The sequence below is a fragment of the Poecilia latipinna genome, unplaced genomic scaffold (genome assembly GCF_001443285.1).
Source record: "Poecilia latipinna isolate Pla-1442-1.1 unplaced genomic scaffold, P_latipinna-1.0 Scaffold4182, whole genome shotgun sequence".
Taxonomy (NCBI): domain Eukaryota; kingdom Metazoa; phylum Chordata; class Actinopteri; order Cyprinodontiformes; family Poeciliidae; genus Poecilia; species Poecilia latipinna.
In genome coordinates, this window is record NW_015116798.1 from 6,570 (window position 1) to 28,628 (window position 22,059).

Below are 22,059 nucleotides of genomic sequence, written 5' to 3' on the forward strand. Positions count from 1 at the left end.
CTATAAAATGCTGCGGGGGCCACATAAAATGACATGGCGGGCCACATGTGGCCCGCGGGCCTTGAGTTTGACACATGCGATCTACATTTTATAATTGCTTTAATTCTTCTATTGTCTTCTTGCATTTGAGATACAACCTGTCTGTTTAGTTAGCATAAAAGATGGATGATCCTCAAAACATTTGGAAGAAATTGCTTTATTTAAATTCACACATCTAATACCAATAAATAAAAAGGAAGAACAAGAACTTCGTGATTGGTGTAAAATCCCCAAATATCTAGCACAAAAAATAAAATGTCTCCAGCAGAAACATGTGTTCAGAAAACCAAAAGTAAAGACTCAAATTTAGTTAGTCCCACACATAAAACATTCAAGAGGAAGGAAACACTGAATCCTAGAACCCACAGATAATAAAAAAGTGCAACATCCCCCTTTCAGCATGTCTTACATGGACAGAAGTGCAATGGAAAATGCGATCAATTATCCATCAGTTCCCATATGTGCAATTACATAAGCAGACCCTCCCACTTGTCCACTGTGTATCTTCATTTATAGTCACTCTCTGTGATGCATGCTGACAGGAACAAGAGTCTCTGCGATCTAATCTTGCATTTTTTTTTATGTTACTTACTATTTTGTCCTACTCTTTCATCTTATAAAGCCCTATCATTTCCATACTAAACCCAAACAAATGTGTTTAAATTGAACGTTTGTTTCAACAAAAATTTAAAACAATTCAACAGTTCAAGTTGAAGTCATGTAATTACGCAAACTAATGTGAAACTTTGTATTATGATTCTTTGAGCAAACAACTATTTTTATTACTTACTAATTGTTTTATAGTATTGAAAATAGACATACATAGCTATCAACATGTTTACATATTTAACCAGTCATTTCATTGCCCATTTACTACGACTCCCCACTAAAGAAAGACTCTGTACATAGGAAAACATCAGGAAGTGTTATTAGATATTTATAGAGTAGCATGTGTTGAAGACAAGCAGGCGTGATGATTGTATTCATGCAGAGCAAAGCCTGTCTGGTTAGGTGTTGTATCCTCACAGGACATCTCTGCCGGTGTAGCGTCTGCATCTGTCCTGTTGCTCTGTGAAACAGAGGACACCAGCTCAGCTCTCATAACACTTCAGCCCTCTGAGGAACCAAGTGTGCACTCACAACACTTGAAGAGAGTTAATCTGACATGAATGGTGTTGCTCAGTTAAAGTTGTCCAACAATTTTATTGTATTTATTTTCAGTGTCATAGGCACATTTATGTAAGAGCTCCCTACAGTCAACCAGGAGTGAAATACCAAGGCATGAATAAATAATTTGTAAGTCAAATTGCATTAAGAAGGTATCTCAGGCTGGTTCAAAGCCAATTCTTCCATCACAAGATTTCTATTTCAGTTTTTAGTTATATAAAAGTCTTATATATATCATGAAAACATCCTTTCTGGAGTGAAAAGCTAGACAAAAATATTTTGATGTGAGGGTTCCAGATTTAGAAAGGGCTAAGTGACTACGGCCCCACCTACTGGAGGAATCATGCTACTAACCCTTCACACTGGTTTAAAAATGAGGATAAGATGCAAACATAAAAAAAAGAAAGTATTTATAATGTTAAATTATATTTTGTTCTCTCATCTAGATCAAAATTGCTGGGAAAAAAATTGCACTCTATATCCAGAACTGAACTCTAATTTAACAAAGGTTTTTATCCTGAGCTGGATGAAAATTGACTGATTTGGCCTAACGTGAACTATTAATTCAGAAGAATGTAGATGGAACTGGATTCTTGTCTTTTATCTGCCTTAAGATCACATTTTGTTGTCAATTAGCAGCATACAATCCAAACTGTAATTAAACAAATTAGTTTAAACATATTTTGCTGCAACCAAACTACAAGAATCTCTCAGATAGTCACTGGGAGTTTTTAAAGGAGTTTTTTTTATTATTATTATTCCACTTTAAGTTATCCAAAAACATTTTGAGTCTAATCTGAGCAGATGCTGTAAAGTTGGACCGTGTTGCTTTTCAGTAGCAGCACCTGAAAGTGTAAAGATGCTAAAAACATTTGCTTTGCTCATACCAGCAGCCACTCTTACATGCCAGTCAAAATTTAATGAATGATTAATATATCACTCTAAATAAATATTTTATTTTACATTAGCATATAAATACCAACATACTACAAAAAGTAAGAAAAACTGATTGCACACTGTAGTAAATAGTTTGTCTTCTTTCATGCGGGAAAGACAAACACTGAAAAACAGAGACTGCAGATCATGCAAGAAAACAACACTCACTGATGCTGACTCTTCAGCTCTATTCACTATATTTTTCTAAAAGCCAATCAAATGCATCAAGTCCTACCTTATATATGATTATCTTACCTAACAGCACCTGTGCTGCTTCTTCAGTCTCCTCCACAGCCACAGGTTTCAGCAGCAAGGCGAAGAAGACAGCAACACCTATCACCTGGGAACAAAAGCATCGCAGTAAAATCTTCCAGAAACAATCCGTTCAACGAGAGATAATACAGGCAATCAGTTCCAGGCTGTATGTACCAAACAAGTGCAACATCTTGTAGTCATAGTTTCTGAATAAGACTGATTTTCTTTAAGGTACCCACCTTTAGAGGCTGCAGTATGAAGATGCTCTCAAAAAGGGACAGACCCAAAGACATGACCCACTTAATGGATTTCTCTTTGCCGTACTGGAAGCCATACAGCAGGGTGAAGTAAGTGGATATCCCACTGATGGAGAGCAACAGGAACCAGCCAATGAACACGCACCACCAGGGCAGCTTGACACCTGTCGGGGTCTTCTTCTTCTTCCTCACAGGGGCAGGACTGTTCAAGAAAAAGAAAATCGAATGAGAAAAAACATAGGAAAGAATGTGTAATTAGTGGTGTAAGTGGGCCAACCAGTTGGATAGGTGACTGCTGAAGACCATCTCAGCCTTGCGAACCAGCAGGTTGGTGGTGTTGAGAACACGCTGGTACTCTTCTAGACAGGAGAAGTTTTTTGCATCCAGTTTTTCCAGGTTCATGTGGAGGTGGCACAGACCGGCCAGGAGGAACTTGCTGCAGTAGACCCAGTGGTTGTCGCTCTCACTCTCACCTGTGGAGGATTTATATAAGGACCAGCTTGTAAAGAAAAGTCCTGAGGAACTGTAATTATAAACATAATATGGTTTATTCTAGCCGATATATTAGATGAAACATATTTGTTTTTCTGCACCTTTTTTGGTAAAGCAAAACAAACAAACAAAAAAAAACAAAGTACTCTGCCACAGTTTTGTTTTTGTTCATTTTCTGTTGTTTAAAAATCTGGCCTAGTTTTTATTATTTAAAAGCAGATGTATTTCAGCATATCTCACATAAGCCATATTCTTACATTTTTTTGTGTCAAAAAACAAACAAAAAAAACAAAAACACCTTGCATGTGCTGGATAAAGATATGAAGCCGGTCCAAAGCTGGGACCAGGTCATAGGAGGCCTCCAGTTTGAGAACCTCTGGCATCTTGTTCCTCGGATTCATGCTCACCAGAGAAATCATCTTCTCAGTTTCCTGCGGTAAAATAAATTTAATATTTGCACTCGAGAGACTTTAGTCTGATCTTGACAAAACAAAACAAAACTCACATTCAGGACAGTAGGTATGGAGACAGCGGGAGGCTTGAAGATCTCATCAGGGTCGTCTTTTTTGGATTTTGAAACAATGCGAGGTCGGATGCTTCGGAAAATGGTTATGATGAGGATATTGATGGGGAACATGAGAAGACCGCTCTGCACGCCCACCATGATATCCTGCCAAGTCATCTGGAGGGATCCTGGAGCAAAAACATGAAGTATTTTAAAACATTTTTACATAGAAGCTTTTTTACATTTACATTTTTACATAGCAACCTTTGTATACATTTCCTTGTGACCACATAAAGTCCCTAACAATCATTGTGTAGGCTGCATCGATCAATGAGTAGATGAGTCAAAAGTTTCTCCACCTTCATGAAGAATAGAAAACAGAAGTAGATGTGACTCTAAACTGAAGTAGACTGAAGAGCTGTGAAACCAACAGAGCATCCCATAAACCTGGATGTAGTTATGGACACAGAACAACATTTTAACAACCATGAAGTCAAATAATATGGCAGTCCTCAAATGAAGAGAACATGAAAAGTTCAAAAAGGGCGTTTTTCCTTTTTTTTTTTTTGTGGAATATTGTGGTATTGCTGTAGCCCTATTTGTGCTGAAAATCTACATGGCTAAAATGCTACATGTTTAAGCAAAGATGTTGGAAATACCATTGCAAACAATATGATTGTTGTGTCAGTGACCTTAGGTTCTAGTTTCAAATTAGTTTTCAAAAATTTCTTTTGCAGTATTTTTTCTAAGAGCATGAAGTTTTGCTCCTAAGATCATTAAGATGTTTAAGGTAAAAGCTATGCAGCCACCTATTGAAACAACAACAGCAGAGTTTGGGTCCACAGGAATGTTCCAGAAGGCGATGTTGATGGCCATGGTGCACAGGAGCAGGCTCATGCAGCAGGAAACCCGCTGAGCTCGGGTGAAAGGACTGCGGGACGGGGGATCCACGATGGACACCCAGATGTGTTCATCCCTGAAACCAGTCGATGTTCGGCTCTGGAAAATATTCCTGACCAAAAAAGAGAAGGATAAAAAAATAAAAACAGAACAGTTAAACCTAGCTCCGTCAAAAGTTAGGGATTATATCTTCAGTGTGAACAACATATTCTTACCTGAAACTTGCGATTTCATTGCTTTTTGCAGAATTGAAGGTTTTCTTGGTCATTCCGTCTCCTTGGTCAGAGCTCAGCCAGCAGTTACAGAAGAAATGCCAAACATTTTTATTTTGAAGGTCCTGTATGGTCACTTTGCTGACATACCTTACATGTGAGGAAAAATATGAAACGGAGTTTTAGGTAGAGACTAAAACAACTACTAGTAACAGTTGTTTCTTCATTTGTGTTTTAGTACAGATGAGACAGAAAGGTTTAATGTTCGAACGGCTCAGCCTCTGTTACCATGACGGGTGACCTCCTGAGTTGTCATGCTGCAGGCGAAGGTTTTTCAGTTCTCCCAGTGGGTAGGGTGTGGACAAAAGGAACATGTCAAAAGATCCTCTCTCAAACACCGGTTTTTCTGGATCGGTCAGGGTGTGTATGGTACTCTCTGCTTCTGTGCCAATCAGCTTCACTGTGACCTGCAGGACAGCAACGAGGACTGATGGAATAGCACTGGAATGACATATCAGTGTTCCGCATAATAGATCTTTTCATGCATGCAAGGAAAGGCTGTGCATATTCTGTCCAAGTGTGTTATCTAGTGCTCTAATTTATGCTGCAGTGTGTTGGAAAGGCAGTCTGAAGCACAAGGACATCAAGCAACTGGATAAGCTGGTGATAAAAGCTAACTCTGTGCTTGGTAATAGGGTAGAGTAATTATGGAGAGGGTGACAATAAAGCAAATAAATATTTACAAGTAAATAAGTAGTGTCCTGCTTGGCCAGAAAATAAAATATGTTAAGTGAAGAAGGGAAGTCTGTACTTGTGTTAATAATAAAATTAAATTCTAATTCTGTAAACTGAAATGTCTTACGTTAGCAGAAGTGCCGGCGCCTCTGCGATGTCCCGTCTGGATCCCGATCAGATAGTTGTAATGAGTTCCTGGGTGATTGTCCTCCAACAGAGTTATCTTCCTCTGACAGATATAGAATACATTACAGTGAATACAATTAGATTTGTAGAAAGAACAGAAATTATTCAACTAATAACATTCATGGTGAAAAAGGAGAAGCACAAATGTTAGATGTCTGACCTTAGAGCTCGCTCTGCGGTCAGCGTAGCAAGCCCACAGCAGTGTGACCAGGTAAAGACCATAGAAAGCACACAGCAGGGCCAAAACCACGTAATTCTCATTCACTGTGGCAAACAGCTCCGCTGTTCGAGACACATCAACATAGTTTGGCATCACAAAGAAGGAGCTCCCAAAGAGAGTCAGGTGGTTACACAGACAGTGTGTCAGCTCCGGAGTGCTTTTCTCTCCCACCTGCATGACAGAAAAATACGCACCCCTGTTTAGTAGGCGGTGTATCCACTGCTAACCCAAAAATATAAGTGCACATGAAAGTCCAAAACAATGTGGGTACCCTGCAGCCTTTGTCGCTCCACTCCTCATTCTCAATGTGCCAGTAAAGGCACCTGGTAAGGTATGTGTTGATGTTCAGCGTCACTTCTGTTTCCAGCGTGAAATTCACAAGCCTGACTTCCACATACCAAGCCCCTGATGTCTTCCGTAGCATCTCAGGGGTAATCAACCAGCGATAGTCCTCTGAAGCCAAAACATATCAGTCTGTCATCAAATCTCAATCACAAAGAGCAAAGCCTAGTATAGGTGCTAGTGATGGTTACCTGAGTGGCTCAAAATGGTTGAGTTGTGGAAATATGTGGAGTTGGGAGGTGATTCATAAGACAAGAAAACAGCCAGGGTCACGTTGATGCTTGGTTCGACGTTAAATAATATGGTCATCTCGGTGTCAGAGACATTGATCTGAGACACCGACTTTGTGTCCTTAGTCAACACGACAGTGGAGCTGGTCAGAGCTGAATTATTGAGGCGGTCCAAAAAGATCTGAGGCAGAAAACATGTTTTCATGATAAGAACCATTAGGATGAAGTGTCTTATGTGTTTAACAAAAGGCTTCAAATACAAAATGATTTGACAAGAATAGTTTCATGTTTCAGAAGTACTGTGTTTTTGTAGATATGAAGGGAATCTCTGAAAATTTAAAGAAATAGTTTAAGTTTTATTTTATGGTGGATTCTGTTGAGGGAGCTATTGTCAATAGTTTGGCTGCTGCAGATAACTCTCTCAGTATCTTTACTTTGTTTAAAAATCTAATGTATTCTTTCCCCAAATCAGATTCCTATTATTTTAAAGTATCTCTAATCTCAAAAACCTCAGAGGATTTTCTGTAAACACGTTGTAAAGCTTTAAACCTCTGAGTTTGCTGGCAGGCAGTGATACTGGCCAAACCATTTGAAAAAGTGTAGCTTTGGGGAGATAACATTTGAAATACTTCTATCATTCTTCACGTAAATAATTGTGACTCTGTAATGCGCTTAGTTCTTGAGGTCAAAACATAAACATTGTTCTTTAATGACAAACTTTTTTTTCCACATTGGTTGTACCTCAACCATCTCTGAGAGATTTTCCAGCTTAATCTCAGATTTTCCATCACTGAGCATAAAGTTGCAAATATTTCCTGATATGTTTGCAGAGGGGTAGGGGTTGATTGAGAATGTAGCCATCTAAAAATGAGAGACAATCTCGGTTATAAATATTTTTTTTAAATATTTTTAAAAACCCAATTTGTGACAGTAACTCACACAGACCTGTGCAATGACATTTTCGTACTTCCCAATGGTTGATTGCATTGCTGAGAATGAAGGGAGCTTGACGAACCCGCCGTCTTCCTGTGAACCCAGCACTGCATTGCCGAGCTCCTCAGGTTTGTACCTGATTGAAGGGAAATCAAATTTAGTCCAATTATATAAGACAAAAGTAAGAAAGTGGAGAAGAAACTTACGTGCTTGTTATGATACTTCCTAACGGGGTCCTGGTGACTCTTGGTGTATCATACACAAGCAACAGAGAAGCTGTTTTAATGAGCTCCAATACATTGTCAAAAAATTGCTGGTGAAAGGAGAAAGCAATACCATCTGACTTTAAAAGCCGAGAAAAAGGGTAACACAGTGTCCATGTGTTTAATGGTGACAGTAACTTACTTTATTTTGGTTGTAATCAAAATCACATTCTTGTACAGCCAGACGCAACATGGCATTGCTACACTTGATGATGGAGTCGATGGTAGCAGGATTATTTCTAGCAAACTTAACGTTCAGAATTTTTGTGCCTTTCAACAAATATTCAATAAATTTGTTCTGTGAAAAGGGGAAATGGACAAAGCTTAACACAACATAAGACAACAGGATATTGATTATGATGAAAGAAAAGATCTTACCCTGTTTTCAATAGAAGGTTCTCCTGCCATTGTTTCCATGTATGTCAGAGATTCTTCTGCCTTCTACCTCAGAAACATAGCATATTTTTTCATGTAATATGGAAATATTTGTACTTTTAACTCAAGAACTCAATTACTTTATTCATTTAATGTCACATTTGTGGCTTGCCTCACCGTTAGTAGATTAGTAATGTCGTTGACATTTTGTATCATTTGATCCAAATTACTGAGATCCCTTTTGGTCCCTGAAATAAAAATACCTTTATTTATTTATTTATTTATTTATTTATTTATTTATTAGCCAGATGTATAAACAACACACAAATACGCAGCCTACCACTATTTCCGTAAGATGCAATTTAAGTGATTAACTTACGAGGCCTAGCGGCATCACTGGAGGTTTTTGCATTCTAAAGAGAAAATACCAACAAAAGAAAAGGACATTAAAACTGGTCCCCATCGATTTTTACATTTAGAGTGAGATTTATATCTTACCTGTAAATCTGATGGAGATGTTGAAGCTTTAAATAAAGAATTTACACATATTGGGATGTTAAGTACAGCACCGAAGCAAATAAAAAAATTTTGATAATTACATTTTACTTCTTTTTTAGACATGAAAGGAAAGAGATAAAAAGCAGATATAAAGAAAAGATTTGACGGGTTGCCTCCACATACTATGTGTGCAGAGAAATCCTCGTCTCTTGCTGCAGTCAGACGTTAGGAGCCGAGGAGGATTCAGCTTCATGTATGTGCAGAGTTCCTTTAAAACTTCCCCTTTTTCTGTTTTTAACCTCTTAAGATCTGACAGAACAAACAATAGTCATAAATTTCTGGACGGGCCCGAAGAACAAAACCTTTTACTCTATGCTTTTCACAAAATACAATTTGAATAAATGAATGAGATAATTATTTGGAACATTTAAACAACATATGTTAGCATAAAACAATTTAATCTTACTATGTCAGAAAGGAGAAGGAAGAGGCAAATTATTAAATCTAACTCTCATTAACTCATTAAGCTCATTAAAAGAGGGTCGGAGTTTTCCCCATGTGTAGATCTTCCACCAGAGGTAGAGGACAAGCAAAAGATTACCAGCTTGGTCTAAGAGTACTCTGAACTACCTGTTTAAAAAATAAAACAGTTCAGTTTAACAATATGCTCCTGGCAGATTTGGATTTAAAGTAATTGTTTAATCTGACCAACATATTTTGTCTGACTGGAAGTAATTTGTATGTTTTGGAGCGCTCCAGCCGGAGTCCCAACTTGAATGTGAGGGAACTATAGAGGCAATGGCATGGCAAAGAGGCCTTCCAACCTCAAAATTTACTAACACTATATTAATATTTTGACAGCAAACAAATAATTTCACAACCATATGTATGTCATCATTGTGCAACAAGTTAATTCTCTGCCTAATCTATCTGAAGAAATAGGATAAGAAAATAACCACAAACAATTTCTTTATTTAATTTAGTTGAATATTTCACTTTGTTTTTATTGACTGTGGGTCTGATTTATGTTTGTGCTCGTATAAAATATGAATGAAAAAGACTCCTGGTCAAGCCAAAGTAAGTTTGAGCAACTTTTTCAAACTTATTTTGAAATCACAAATTTACATTTTCTTGCAGTAGCAAATATAAACAAACCAATTGGTTGTTGAAGAAATTGCAAGACATCTCCAAGCTGGTTATTCAGTTTGACTCATGGTCAAAACTGAATAAGACTGCAAATTAATAAAACCCTAAATTAATTAAAAGTCCAGCATCCTTAATGGGGTATGGAAATTAATACTGAAAGGGTAAGTGTTCAGTTACTCATTTGTCAGACATTCCTACTGGGTAAAAAAAAAAAAGAACATCATAAAACACCTCCAATGTTTTTGAGTTCCAGGTTTTATGACTATAATTTGTAATAAAATTCAAGATCATGATCTGAAACTGCTTATAAGTAGTTTTACATGACAATCTTAAAGAGCTAGGTGTGTTATTTTAAGAAAAGCAGTTCTTCCGAACATGTGTTGGCATCTTTGTTATTGCTGTTTCTTCTAGGCAACTATTCATGATCATGTAATAGATGAGGAAAAGTGTACTCTTTATGCTCTTGTGTTGTTTTAAAATCAACCAGAATAAAAAGATAGAGTTGATCAACCAGGTTTGGTTGATCAACCAAACCAAACCAGGTTTGGTTGATCAACTCCGTAGATTGCTCAAATACAATTATGTATGCATGCAATTCTAATCTGGACGTCTTTCATTATTTTGCTTTTCAAACAGATTTATGTGTAGCTTAGATGAAATATAAAGTCATTTCTACTATGTTGCTTCATCAGCTTCTCTTTACTCAGATTGTTTTTCAGCAACTTCAGAATAATATGCCCTGTGTTTTGTTCAGTTTATAAAGAAGTTGGGTGCTTTTTCAATTATTTCTTTTAAGGACCTTTATCTTTAACAGGGGAAAAGTATTCAAAACTATTTAAATGAAGATGTTGTTGCAGCCTTGATGATAAGAATTCAAATGAAATCTTCAGATGCACCTCCCAAAAGAGAAGACAGCCACTTTACTGTGTCTATAATCTCTTAGGTTAGGTTTAATTTATTTTATATAATAAATTTTACATCTTTGTCTTCATTTGTGTTAAATTAATAATGACCATGTAGAGCTTGTGGAGCCACTAAACACTTGAGGTTAGATTAGGTGTATGTACTTTTACAACCTGGTAAGGACAAAATTACTTATTTTGACCATAGATGTAGTTCACACCATTTTTTTCTTGACAAAACTAACTGATCATGTGCAAACCAATTTGAAGAGGTTATTTTTCATAACTTTTTTTGTGAAGGCTAGACTAAACAAAAGATGTAAAGCAACATTTGTTTGCAATTGTAATAAGTTACAGAGAAGTGAAATAATTTGACTCACTTGGGGATGGATCCCTGTGATGTGCTTGGAACCCTTTTTCCACCCACCAGGTGAAGCTGCTGGTGTTTTTCTCTCTGGTAGTGTTGCTCAGGAACATTTGGATTGGGCTATTCAGCACATTCAGCAGCTTCCCTCCTCTCTCCTTACAGCTGCTCCTTGCTTCGTACCAAGTTTTTGACTCCTCCACAAACTCCAAGCAGACATCTTGCCAAACAAACTCGCATGATGCTGTCAGGTCGCCGTCTGGGCAGGTCTCACACTTTTCGGTTAAAGACAGGTGTCCATAGGAGATCCACAGCAAGATAAAAGTTTGGAGTAACATGTCTATTGTGCTGCTGGCCCTGTGGCTGGACCTTCTACTGAGCTTGGTGCCTTCAGTCTTTCATATGAAAATGAGAAAACTTCCTCCAGGAAAAAAAAGCACTCTGCATATGTCCTTAGTACTTTAGGAAAATCAGTGCAGCCACTCAAACAAGATGCAAAGTGAAGGAGTTGCTTGATGTCACTCAAGTTGAGTCAAGTTTTCGCTCCTTAAGTAGACCAATAAAATGTTCTGAACATAATTTATAATTTTAGCCAACATATGTTGTTTGTCAGTACGGTGTGTATGGCATTTATAACGCTTACGAATAATAATAATAATAATAATAATAATAAACAGTCTGTGTACTTTATGTAAATCTGCTCCCTTTCTTGGTTGTATCAAAATTTTGGCCTTGTGACGTAAGTATCGCGAGAAGATGTGGAGGAAGCGTGAGAGTTTGTGTAACATATAGGAAATAACAACACGGTGTCCTTTAATGCTGTAACGCAGCTTCCTCCATGGCGGGACGATTGAAGGTAAATTTGCACAATGTAGCAAAACGTGATTTTTCATTGAATTAGATGTTCCTGAACTACATGCCGTTCCGTGTCCCCGCTATGTTTCTTAGCTCTACAGCAGGAGCTAAACAATAAACACAGCCATTAATTTCTGTCGCTGACTATTAACAAGAGCACAAGTTACCCAAGTTTATTTTGCTGCTTTTATATAGCTATAATTTTGTTCAGCCTGGTGAAAATTAAAGGTAAGAGACGCTATTCGCCATGACTGAGAGAAAAACAAGATATGTCAACACACTCCTTTTATTTCTCACATTTCTTTTGCGCTTTTTCTTCCAGTACTCTTCATGGAAACCAGCACTTTTACCAGTCCTAAAATAATTGCTGAAGGTTTTTCTTCCACTTATCAAGACGTTTTTGAATAGTTTCCTATTTATTATTTATCATGAGGCACATTAAAGCAAAAGTACAAGCAAAACTTGACAATATAACCAGTGTGTTTTTTTTAAAGAGGCAGTAGTCCAACAGAAAAGACTCATTTGAGTGTTTTTTATTTGCTAAATCTAAATTATGCCTTCAGCTTGAAATATATATATATATATATATATATATATATATATATATATATATATATATATATATATATATATATATATAACATTGTAAGAAGTCTTAATGAGTATTTCTCCAGGCTTTCTGTTGGCTCTTCTACAGTATCCTTTGGACTTTAAAACAAGTGATTAGAGATGCGCCAATCAATCAACAGACATTCCTCAGCTCATCTCTGACTGTTGATCAGTGAGTCAAACACTGAAACATCAAAATTCCTCCCCTCCCCAATCCATTAAATGCATAAAAACTAAGAGCTACAAAATTTTTCTGCCCATAATCTGACCAAATGACATTTTTAATAAATAAATAAATAAATCAGGTCATGGTTGATGCATGAACGTGAAAAAAAAAAAAAAACGTACAACACATTTTCCTCTTCAGTTTGAGTTCGTACAATAAGTCTGAAAAAGGAAATCAGGCCTCAAAGAAAACCGTAAATCAGTACAAGCAAAGTTCAAGCGTGATTGATGCATCTCTATCTCAATACATGACCATCTTCTGAATTTTAAAAAAATCTCTTATTTTTGTGTCGTCATCATTTAACTCTCACATGTGACCCAATGTTGTGTCTGAACCGAACAGGCAACCAATAACAAGTCAATTCAACTAATGTGTGTATGGAGCTTAAATGTTTACTAAAATCCCAACTTTGCTTTTTGAAGTCATGGTTCAGTACATATTTTGTACATATTGATTAAGGGAAACTATTAAATGATATATAATTTACTTCAACTGAAATGACTTAAAATAGCCTTATTTTTAATTCAGGATAATCAGGTGTGGCAAATTCTTGAATGCATTACACAATAATAAAACCTCCTAAAAATGGTTAGGATGATATATACATATTTTTCTGATATTTGAGAATACAAAATGTTTACATCACTTTGGAGCTGTTTAAAGTTGACACTAAACATGCTCATCAAGCAAGAACAAGTGGATTATTGTGTTTCCATATTCTCTGGCGTATTTATTCAATAACAGATAACAACCTTAGAGATTGACATCTGAGTGGCATCGGCTTCACTTGTGTTTGTTATTTAGTCACTTGTACATCAGTCGGTATTCCTTTCTTAGCTCAATGCAGAAAACAAATCACCACAAATAAGGTAATTTTTGTAACCTAATTACAAACAGTTTAAACACAACTATTTTAATCTTTTTTTTTTTTTCATGGTTTCATCAACAGAAGCAGCTCAAAGAGGCGGTGAAGGTCATCAGCTCGGGCAGTCTTTTGTTTGCTTCGTACCTCACTGTTGTTGGAGATGAGCGCTTCTATGCCAACCAGCTGATGCCTTTGCTGCAGAGGCTTGTGGGCCCAGAAACAGCACATGTACTGTCAGTGAAGATGATAGGACTGGGTCTGGTTCCTCTGAACCGCTACCAGGACCCGACATCACTGGTAAGCAAGTAACTTCAATGTCTCCTCTCTGAACCGGACTCTTCCCGTAGAGATTAATCGAACGCTGTTCTGTTTGTTGCTGTGTGTCTACAGGAAGTGAATGTGTTTGGACTGAAGTTCAAAAACCCTGTTGGGATTGCGGCAGGATTCGACAAGCATGGCGAGGCTGTGGACGGCTTGTACAAACTGGGGTTTGGTTTCGTTGAAGTGGGCACGATCACACCAAAATCTCAGGAGGGAAATCCTAAACCCCGCGTGTTTCGACTCCCTGAAGATCAGGCGGTTATTAACAGGTATGTTTGGAAAGGCATTAAACTGCATTCTCTTTGTGCATTTTATCCCCTTACTTAGATCTATACAGGACAGTATAGATTTAACTAAGTAGACTCTGATTTGAGCTGTGTTTTACAGATTTCACATGTGTTCATGTAATGACCATTATTGAATAAAGTCAGTTGAATCTGTGCTGGGCACAAATACAGAAAAATGAGCTTGGTTATTCATCAAACATTTTTAGCTTATTAAATTCTGTACAAAATGTGATTTTGTGTAGTTTGCTTTTAAAATTTCAGTTCATAAAACTTAAATAACAGGAGATATAAGAGGAGATATAGTGGTCCACTTCTTGTGTACAGCTTAAGGACCGGATCCATATCAGTGATTCACATATAGATATTGGGCTGCAGGTAACTATTAAAAAAAGTGGCACATTCTGCAAATCTTTCATTTAGCCACTTAAGCCTTTTTACGCAATCTTAGAAATGCATTAAAAATGCAAATAAAGAAATCAGTTTATTTTTTAAATAAGAAAATATGCAGTAACATCGCATTCCTTTAGTGCACACTTGACCATTTGTAGCAAAGGATGCATCTGGAGCTAAAAAAAATACTTCTAACGTCTGAAAAGCTTTTTTTCTTGACTTAACGTCAATACAGTGTAGAGCTAATCTGTTGGCTATTCTTTGGATTAACCAATTAGTAATTGGATAGCAAAAGATGCTTTATAGGAGATTTAATTTTTTATTTATTTATTTATTTTTACAGAATTTGAACCAGGTGAAGCTAAAACTTTCATTTGAGGAATTATGGTTAAACATGTTTACAGACAAAGACAAATGTGTTTAAAACAAAATTTTTTCTATTTTTTGTAGAGTTTCGACTTAATTTTATTTTTTTCAGCAAATTATCTCTGTTGACTCTATATGCTCCAGTTAACAGTTAATTGATTACTAAATATGTGGGCAATTATTTTAGTAATCGATTCATCATGATTAATGTGACTAGTCATTTTAACCTGAATAGATCTAAGGTAGTAAAATAATAAACTAGACTTTAGGTCATTGGTGTTGTGAATGTCTTGTGCATTTCTTTTGTCAAGGTACGGATTCAACAGCTGTGGTTTGGCAGAGGTCCACACAAGGTTGAAGGCCAGAGGAGAAACGCAGCAAAAGCGCAGTAACAGTGAGTACGTCTCATGGTCCGTAGGTTATGCTGTAAGTATTTCAATTATACTTAAAGAAACACAAATGCAGCAAAGCAAATTAATGTTTTACTGACACAAGATGTTGGGATTTTAATCACTAGATTGTGTCGGAAGAGGTTAAGAGGAAATTCAACTGTTCTTTCTAATTTTTGCTGCATTTAAATGTTCCTGACCTCACCTTGTCTCACGTTTTGTTGCTCGCAGCTCATTTAGCGCATCAGCTCTCTCTGCCTCTGCAATGATCCAAGCTGTGTGTGTGTGTTTACCTGAACCTTGCTGTTTGTGTGTCTGCTCGTGCTTCTTTTGTTTACAGCTGGCCTTCCCCTGGGCATCAACCTGGGGAAGAACAAGCTTTCCCAGGATGCATCAGCAGATTACACGGAGGGGGTGAGAGCTCTGGGTCCGCTCGCTGACTACCTGGTGGTCAACGTCAGCAGCCCCAATACGCCAGGCCTGCGAGATCTGCAGGGGAAGACTGAGCTCCGGCAGCTTTTACGCACGGTAGGACTCGCCGGATGTTTGATTTTTATGACCAGGAAAGAAAACTCCAGGGATTATTAGGTTGAAATTAATTATGAATTTTTGCTTGTGATATTATTATTGCAATAATAAACACTGGTATTACTATTATTGCTTGTTTTCCTGATGTCATGGAGTTCTACTTGAAAGCTGTTGCTCTTGATGATTAATAAAATCACAGTTTTATGCCTGAACTGCCTCGTTATTTTATATTTTATAGTATTTTATTCACTGACAAACTTAGAAAATAATTTCTAAAGTGCTGCACACACCACTCTCACCTTGTGACCAAAACAAGGTCAAAAGGTCCCATGCAGGTATGAATGGTTATGACTTTTTGTTAAAACTACTTTCTAACAGTGGGTGTTTGTACAAAAACTATTTTATAATTTAGATGTAATTGCTCATCTCTTAAACACCATGAATAAAAACGTCACTCCATAAAGATCTTAACTTTTGTAGAAGTCGGACTGGATATTGATCTGCTCAGAAACATGTTTAAGGACAATTTCAATAACATCAGATGTATAGATTTGCAAGCGCAGCCATTACATCATGTTACCTTGACATCTTCTGCAGCCTGTTGCAGTTCCACGCTTTGACGTAATCTTAATTGTAATCTGTCTTTTTCATTTATTTCGAATGCTTGATGGTGACGCAGAATTGATTCAGCATTATTCATATAGAGCGCACTCTGTGTGTGTGTGCTGTAGTAAAGAGGTGCAAACATTGTTTTCCTTACAGCTAAAAGAATCTCAAGGGCAAAGTTAATGAATGCTGCTCTGCAGTAACATGGGTGACAAAAGCCCTTTGGCCAATGACCTCAATGCAAACTTGTTGGTATTTCTATTTATGCTGCTTAAAAGAGTCTTTGAAAGCCCTAGAGCATTTTCCATCAACCAATTATTCACAGCTGTTGGGATGAAATTCCAACAAATAAGTTTCTCTGCTCAATTAGTTTTTTTTTTTTTTCATTATTATTTCTGACGGTGAACAAATTCAGCATTTTTGTTTAGAAACTAGTTAAAATACGTGATTTTTTTAAAAGGTTATTTATATTTTCAGGGTTTCTTTCAGAGATGTTCTTTAAGCTCCTTCTGCCTTCTCGCCTCATCCTGTCTGCTCAGGTCATAAAGGAGCGCGATGCTCTGCAGGAAGTACGCAGACCTCCAGTCCTGGTTAAGATTGCTCCCGACCTCTCGGCCCAGGACAAACAGGACATTGCTGATGTTGTTACTGAGGTTTGGACATTATTCGGTGTTGGTCTGTGTGGAGTTTGCATTTCTTTTATCATTAAATGAAACAATTTGTATTCATAGGGTTTAATGTGATAAATTATTCAGCTACATAAAATCTGTTGTTTGTTCCAGATTATTTTTCATTTCTGTTGTCTCGTAGTAATAAAGACAGTGGAGTGTAGCAGGTCATTTCCTTCTGAGATGTCTTTAAAGTGTCATGTTTCCATGCAAACTGCCCGCACCCTTTGCAAAGCTGCAGCCACTTGTACTGCTGATGAAACGTCTGCTGCTTGTTTTGTGCTCATTTCAAATTAATTAGTTTTTTTCTGAAGAAATTAGGTTCTTAATAGTAATAAATAAATAGTAAAAAAAAATGTTTATTGGTTCCATTCAGCATCTATTTAGTACTTATTTAACGCAAATAAAGATGATCATACAATCAAATAAACACACTGAATAAAATGTTTAAACGTTAATTTATTTGAATTCATAAAAGTCAAATAGAACATGTTTTTAAATATTCAGACCATATTTAAACTAATTTAGAGCAACTCTTGATTAAATAAACATATTACGAAGTTTCACGGTCATGAGAAACTGAAAAGATCTTTGAAAGGTTTTATTGAAAGTTTGTTAAACTTTTAAAATATTGCGTCTTTAACTAAAAACCAGCTTTGAACTTTTAATTTAATGATGTGATGAAGTTTATGGGTAAATATCGTCCTTGTCCTTTTACCGCTTATTTCTGCAGCGATGCAGGAACACACACCGCTTACGTCCTGTCATCTTTTCTCTGTGTTCGCAGTTGGGAGTAGACGGTTTGATGGTGTCTAACACCACGGTGTCCAGGCCAGAAACGCTTAAAGACCCACAAAGGTCTGAGGCTGGTGGGCTGAGTGGCCAGCCCCTCAAAGACCTCTCCACTAAGACTGTCAGAGAAATGTATAATCTAACCAAAGGTTGCTGTCTGCATCGTTTTCTCCATTTAATGTCCCTCTTAGAGTAAAGAGAGCATACATGAAGGGAAGCTCTGTTTGGTTTTAGGTAAAGTGCCGATCATTGGAATTGGGGGCGTGGCCAGCGGGCAGGATGCGATGGAAAAGATCCGGGCTGGCGCCTCACTGGTTCAGCTCTATACTGCCTTGACCTATCAGGGTCCCCCCGTGGTGACGAAGATAAAGCGAGAACTGGAGCAACTTCTTAAGTGAGTATGAACATGTACCAAAATTAACAATACCAAGCAAGTTTTTGACATCAGTCATTTAGGATGATGTGGTTTTAGCTTAAATGACTGAGAAAAATTCATCATACATCAAATGACGATGAGACTGACAGTATAGCTGCACACAAGCGATGAGTGTGTGAATGATTTGATTTGCAAGGAGATATTTGGTGGAGTTTGAAAGGATGCATATTGGGGCTGCATGAGGTGGGCTGATCAAACAGTGCAACTCCAAGGCATGAATAAAAATATAATAGTATTTCAAAACAAATCTTCCACCTCTATATATCAAGGCAATGCAAGTTACTTTGCATAGCACCATTCACGTAATTCAGAACACTTTATAGGGAAACACAAGCTTAACAAGTAGCCTGTAGGCTGTAGTTAGAGACAGGGAGTTTCTAAGTATCCTCTTCTTCCCCCCCGCCCCCCCGACACACACACACACACACACACGTCGTTCAACTAGACTGCTATTTGTAATCCATAGGGGGGGCCCAGAAAAAGTTTGGGAACCACTGGATTACACAATCTTCTTGCATGCTTTTATGTATGTGAAACATTTATTGACGCCTGTCTATTATTTGGTTGTTGTTAGTTACCTTTTCAGTAGCTGAAGCAGTATAAAGGGGTTTTCTATTACTATTACTAATACTTCTTTTCTTTGTTTAGAGATCAAGGTTTCAGCTGTGTATCTGAGGCTGTTGGAGCAGATCACAGGGAATCAGAGAGAAAATCTTAGCAAACCCTCTTAAGACGCTGCAGCACATGTAGCTGCCATCTTCTCCATCAAATCAACACAATCAAGTTTCTGTGATAAATTCAAATTTATTGTGATTGTTCATTAGTCCATTCTGATTATTAAGGTGGCAAATAAATCATCTGTTTTTATATTCCATCTTATATTTTCAGTACAATATCTTAATATTTGAATATTTTGTTTTGGTTACTGTACTGTAAAGCTGATCTGTAACCTGGTTACAGCAGGTCATGTTTTGTTACAATGTAACAGAAGTTTGTGTTTTTAAAATGCATGAAAACACCAAAGTGCTTAAACAGATTTTTAATGGTTTAGATATTTTTGTTTGTGTAAAGAACATAATGTGCCAAACACGACGTTTGGCTAAAACCTTAAAACTTGATTGAATTATTAAATACAGTTTAAACTTTAACCCAAATTTTGACATGTTTTTTTTTTTCTTTGCATTGCTGTCAGTTGCTGCAGCTATAGAAGTGTAAGAACTTGATGTATTTCTGATGCATTGAAGTCCAAATCTCATTCATATTGTTCTTGGCATTCATGTGACACCTGCTTGAGATTAAGTGCTGCAAACCTGATTCCAGGCAAGACGCATTCATTTCAACAACTAGACAATTCAGTGCTTTAAATGATGAAAACATAAGTGTACGTATCAGGAGCATAAACAAGGAAAGGAAACAAAAGAAAAGTTGGACAACATACTAAAATTGATGTTTCAGTAAATAAACATGAATAGTCAAAGGCAGCTGTGGGTTTTTCAGCCTTGATTTTAATAAACTCTTTTTCTGGAAGTTTGTTCCAGATTAGTGCAGCACAAAACCTGAATGCTGATTCTCCATGTTTGGTTCTGGTTCTGGGGATGCAAAGTCTTGAGCTGGAAGACCTGAGTGGTCTGGAAGGTTGATAAAAACAACAACAGACCTATAATGTATTTTGGTGCAAAGCCATCCAGTGATTTATAAGTTAGTGGTTGATTTGGTGGAATTGTCATTTCCATTTTTTATACTCTGCCCAGTATTGGTACTAAACTTGATATTTATGTCCACCTAATTGTCCACCCCTGATTTTCTAAATTTTCTGGTTCCTGAGCCAATTCATTGTGGGTTCAATAAAGGGCAGTTTAGATGATACAGCCTGTTTGAAGCTGTGATCTTTGAAAGAGTTAGTAATTCCCGCCGCTGTCTTTCAAGCAGTCTCTTTCCTTTGTGTGTGTCATGGAACATCAGTAAATGTACATGAATGCTGACTGAGTGATTGTTACACGTGAGTATTTTTAAGATGACTTTGCAGCAACAAAGGAAGTCCGCACATAGCTGTGTGTTTTCATGTCCAGATAATTGGAGCAGATGGCTGCTCTAAGAAATATTCTTGGCACTTTTTATCACTTATCAACATTGAAATGCTCAAAAAGTGCCCAGAATAGGTTATATTTATTAGTAGCTGCCTGTGAAGGCAGCAAGGCTGTGAGGATCAGCTGTGAGCTGCTTCTTTCTCTCCTGAGGCAAAGTCCAGACCGACTCATCCCATATGTGGTGTCAGAAGAGGAGGGGAAGCAAAACTTTCTGAACTGTTGGCCACTTGGATGTACGGGTTCCTCAAATAACTTCTGTCGTTGCTCCGAGGTAACAGTGGTGACCGCACAGCTCCTGTCCCTGGGCGCCTCACTTGGCTTTGAATTTTAGAGCTAGCAGGAAACGAAAGGTTCACTGTATCATTTCTCTTGCGTAACTCTTAAAGCCGTTTCTTCTTAAATTTCGCCAGTCATTCATGTTGTAGATGTGCTTCTGCTCAGCTCACCTGATTGAACTGATTTCACTGCCTCATCAGTAAGCGCTGCAAAAATTAAGTTGATTGCCCACTCATGTAATTCAGGTATGAGACAGGATTGAAGCACCTCAAACATGGACGTCAGTGGGCTCTGGGGACCAGCATTGAGAAATGCTGCTCTGTCGTATTAATAATACAAGAGCCTTCTAATATCAGGTCTGAGGCATTGAAACAGAGAAATAGGTAATCAATAGTGCGATATCCCCCCCCAAAAAAAACAACAAATATGCAACAGAATGGATGAAAAATTTCCAGATGTCAACCTGACTAAAATGTTGGGGTGGGGTGTAAAAACAAATGTCTGCAAACCTGAATGAAGTTGAGTGCTATTGTAAGACAAGAGAGAGAAAAATGATTGTGCAGTGATTGAAGTCATAAAGAAATCACTTGACAGAACTGATACTGAAAAGATGGTTCAACATGCTTGTAAATCACATAATGTGCTTTGTTTTTCCCCTTGATTTTTTTTTCCCATTGAGTAGAAGAAACACAATTTCAGCCTCTAAATCTTTTGAATATTTCTGAATATGTTGCTGGCAGTCATGAGGAATCCAGACAATATGATTAACCAGAAAACTGTTCCAGATTCCTCAAGCCTCCAGTGGTTTCTAATTCTGGTAATTTGATGACATTTACTGCAGGATGAGGTCAACACTGGGAAGAGTCTCATTAAGAGTCGGATGGACTGTTACGAAATCTGGTCTGCACATTAACCCCACCCATTAAGAAGATCTGTTACATCATTAGTGATTGCCAGACTCTGGCCGCATCAATAGTCTTGGATTCATAAGCTGAACTCTGTGCAGAACTTTCTGCTAGTGACATTCACCGAATGCCACCAGTGGCTGTAAGGACAATCAGACCAGCCTCTGCTGCATTTTTGATTTACAGCACCAGGTACCACCAGATTTTGTTTATATGGATTTTTTTTTGTTTGTTTGTTTGCTTGTTTCGAAACGCATCCTATGTTGCCATCAACAAAAGAGTATCAGAGAAATCAGAGCCTTCAACTCTGTCGGCGCCATTCTGTGGGGGAGGCTTATCTCAGACAACAGAACCATGAAAACATACACAGCACTCATTCTCAAGAGGAAGTCTGCATTACACTGCCAAACACTTGAGATCAATGCAGCCTTGTTCTCAAAGTTGGATTAAACCATGAAAACCCTGCAGGAGTTTGTGCTATGAAGCATCCGTGTAA

The 22,059-nt window shown here is 37.5% G+C and overlaps 2 protein-coding genes across 2 annotated transcripts; one reads left to right on the forward strand and one right to left on the reverse strand.

Annotated features, from left to right (window-relative positions):
* Positions 1-179: 179 nt before the first annotated feature.
* On the reverse strand, positions 180-11,351 carry pkd1l3 (polycystic kidney disease 1-like 3). Its single transcript, XM_015025560.1, has 23 exons — positions 10,974-11,351; positions 8,729-8,854; positions 8,546-8,571; positions 8,427-8,460; positions 8,225-8,295; positions 8,051-8,113; positions 7,815-7,970; positions 7,616-7,722; positions 7,422-7,545; positions 7,218-7,337; positions 6,438-6,657; positions 6,176-6,357; positions 5,845-6,075; positions 5,626-5,727; positions 5,052-5,230; positions 4,767-4,913; positions 4,461-4,663; positions 3,652-3,839; positions 3,445-3,577; positions 2,932-3,127; positions 2,637-2,856; positions 2,398-2,482; positions 180-1,108 (listed from the first exon to the last, which is right to left on the reverse strand). The coding sequence occupies exons 1-23, from the start codon at positions 11,293-11,295 to the stop codon at positions 1,062-1,064; spliced, it is 3,282 nt and encodes a 1,093-aa protein (XP_014881046.1). The 5' UTR covers positions 11,296-11,351; the 3' UTR covers positions 180-1,061.
* Positions 11,352-11,714: 363 nt separating this feature from the next.
* On the forward strand, positions 11,715-19,773 carry dhodh (dihydroorotate dehydrogenase). Its single transcript, XM_015025561.1, has 9 exons — positions 11,715-11,813; positions 13,597-13,809; positions 13,903-14,102; positions 15,188-15,270; positions 15,606-15,793; positions 16,939-17,052; positions 17,855-18,008; positions 18,094-18,253; positions 18,944-19,773. The coding sequence occupies exons 1-9, from the start codon at positions 11,796-11,798 to the stop codon at positions 19,011-19,013; spliced, it is 1,200 nt and encodes a 399-aa protein (XP_014881047.1). The 5' UTR covers positions 11,715-11,795; the 3' UTR covers positions 19,014-19,773.
* Positions 19,774-22,059: the final 2,286 nt, after the last annotated feature.

Bases quoted from the DNA above. Each gene is read 5' to 3' on its own strand.
- dhodh (XM_015025561.1), top strand. The intron at 14,103-15,187 runs GTATGTTTGGAA...TCTTTTGTCAAG, and splicing joins GATCAGGCGGTTATTAACAG to GTACGGATTCAACAGCTGTG. The intron at 15,271-15,605 runs GTGAGTACGTCT...TTTTGTTTACAG, and splicing joins GCAGCAAAAGCGCAGTAACA to CTGGCCTTCCCCTGGGCATC.
- pkd1l3 (XM_015025560.1), bottom strand. From the start codon at position 11,295: ATGTTACTCCAAACTTTTATCTTGCTGTGGATCTCCTATGGACACCTG. The intron at 7,723-7,814 runs GTAAGTTACTGT...TCCTTTCACCAG, and splicing joins TTGATTACAACCAAAATAAA to CAATTTTTTGACAATGTATT. The intron at 6,658-7,217 runs GTACAACCAATG...TTTCTGCCTCAG, and splicing joins ATCTCTCAGAGATGGTTGAG to ATCTTTTTGGACCGCCTCAA.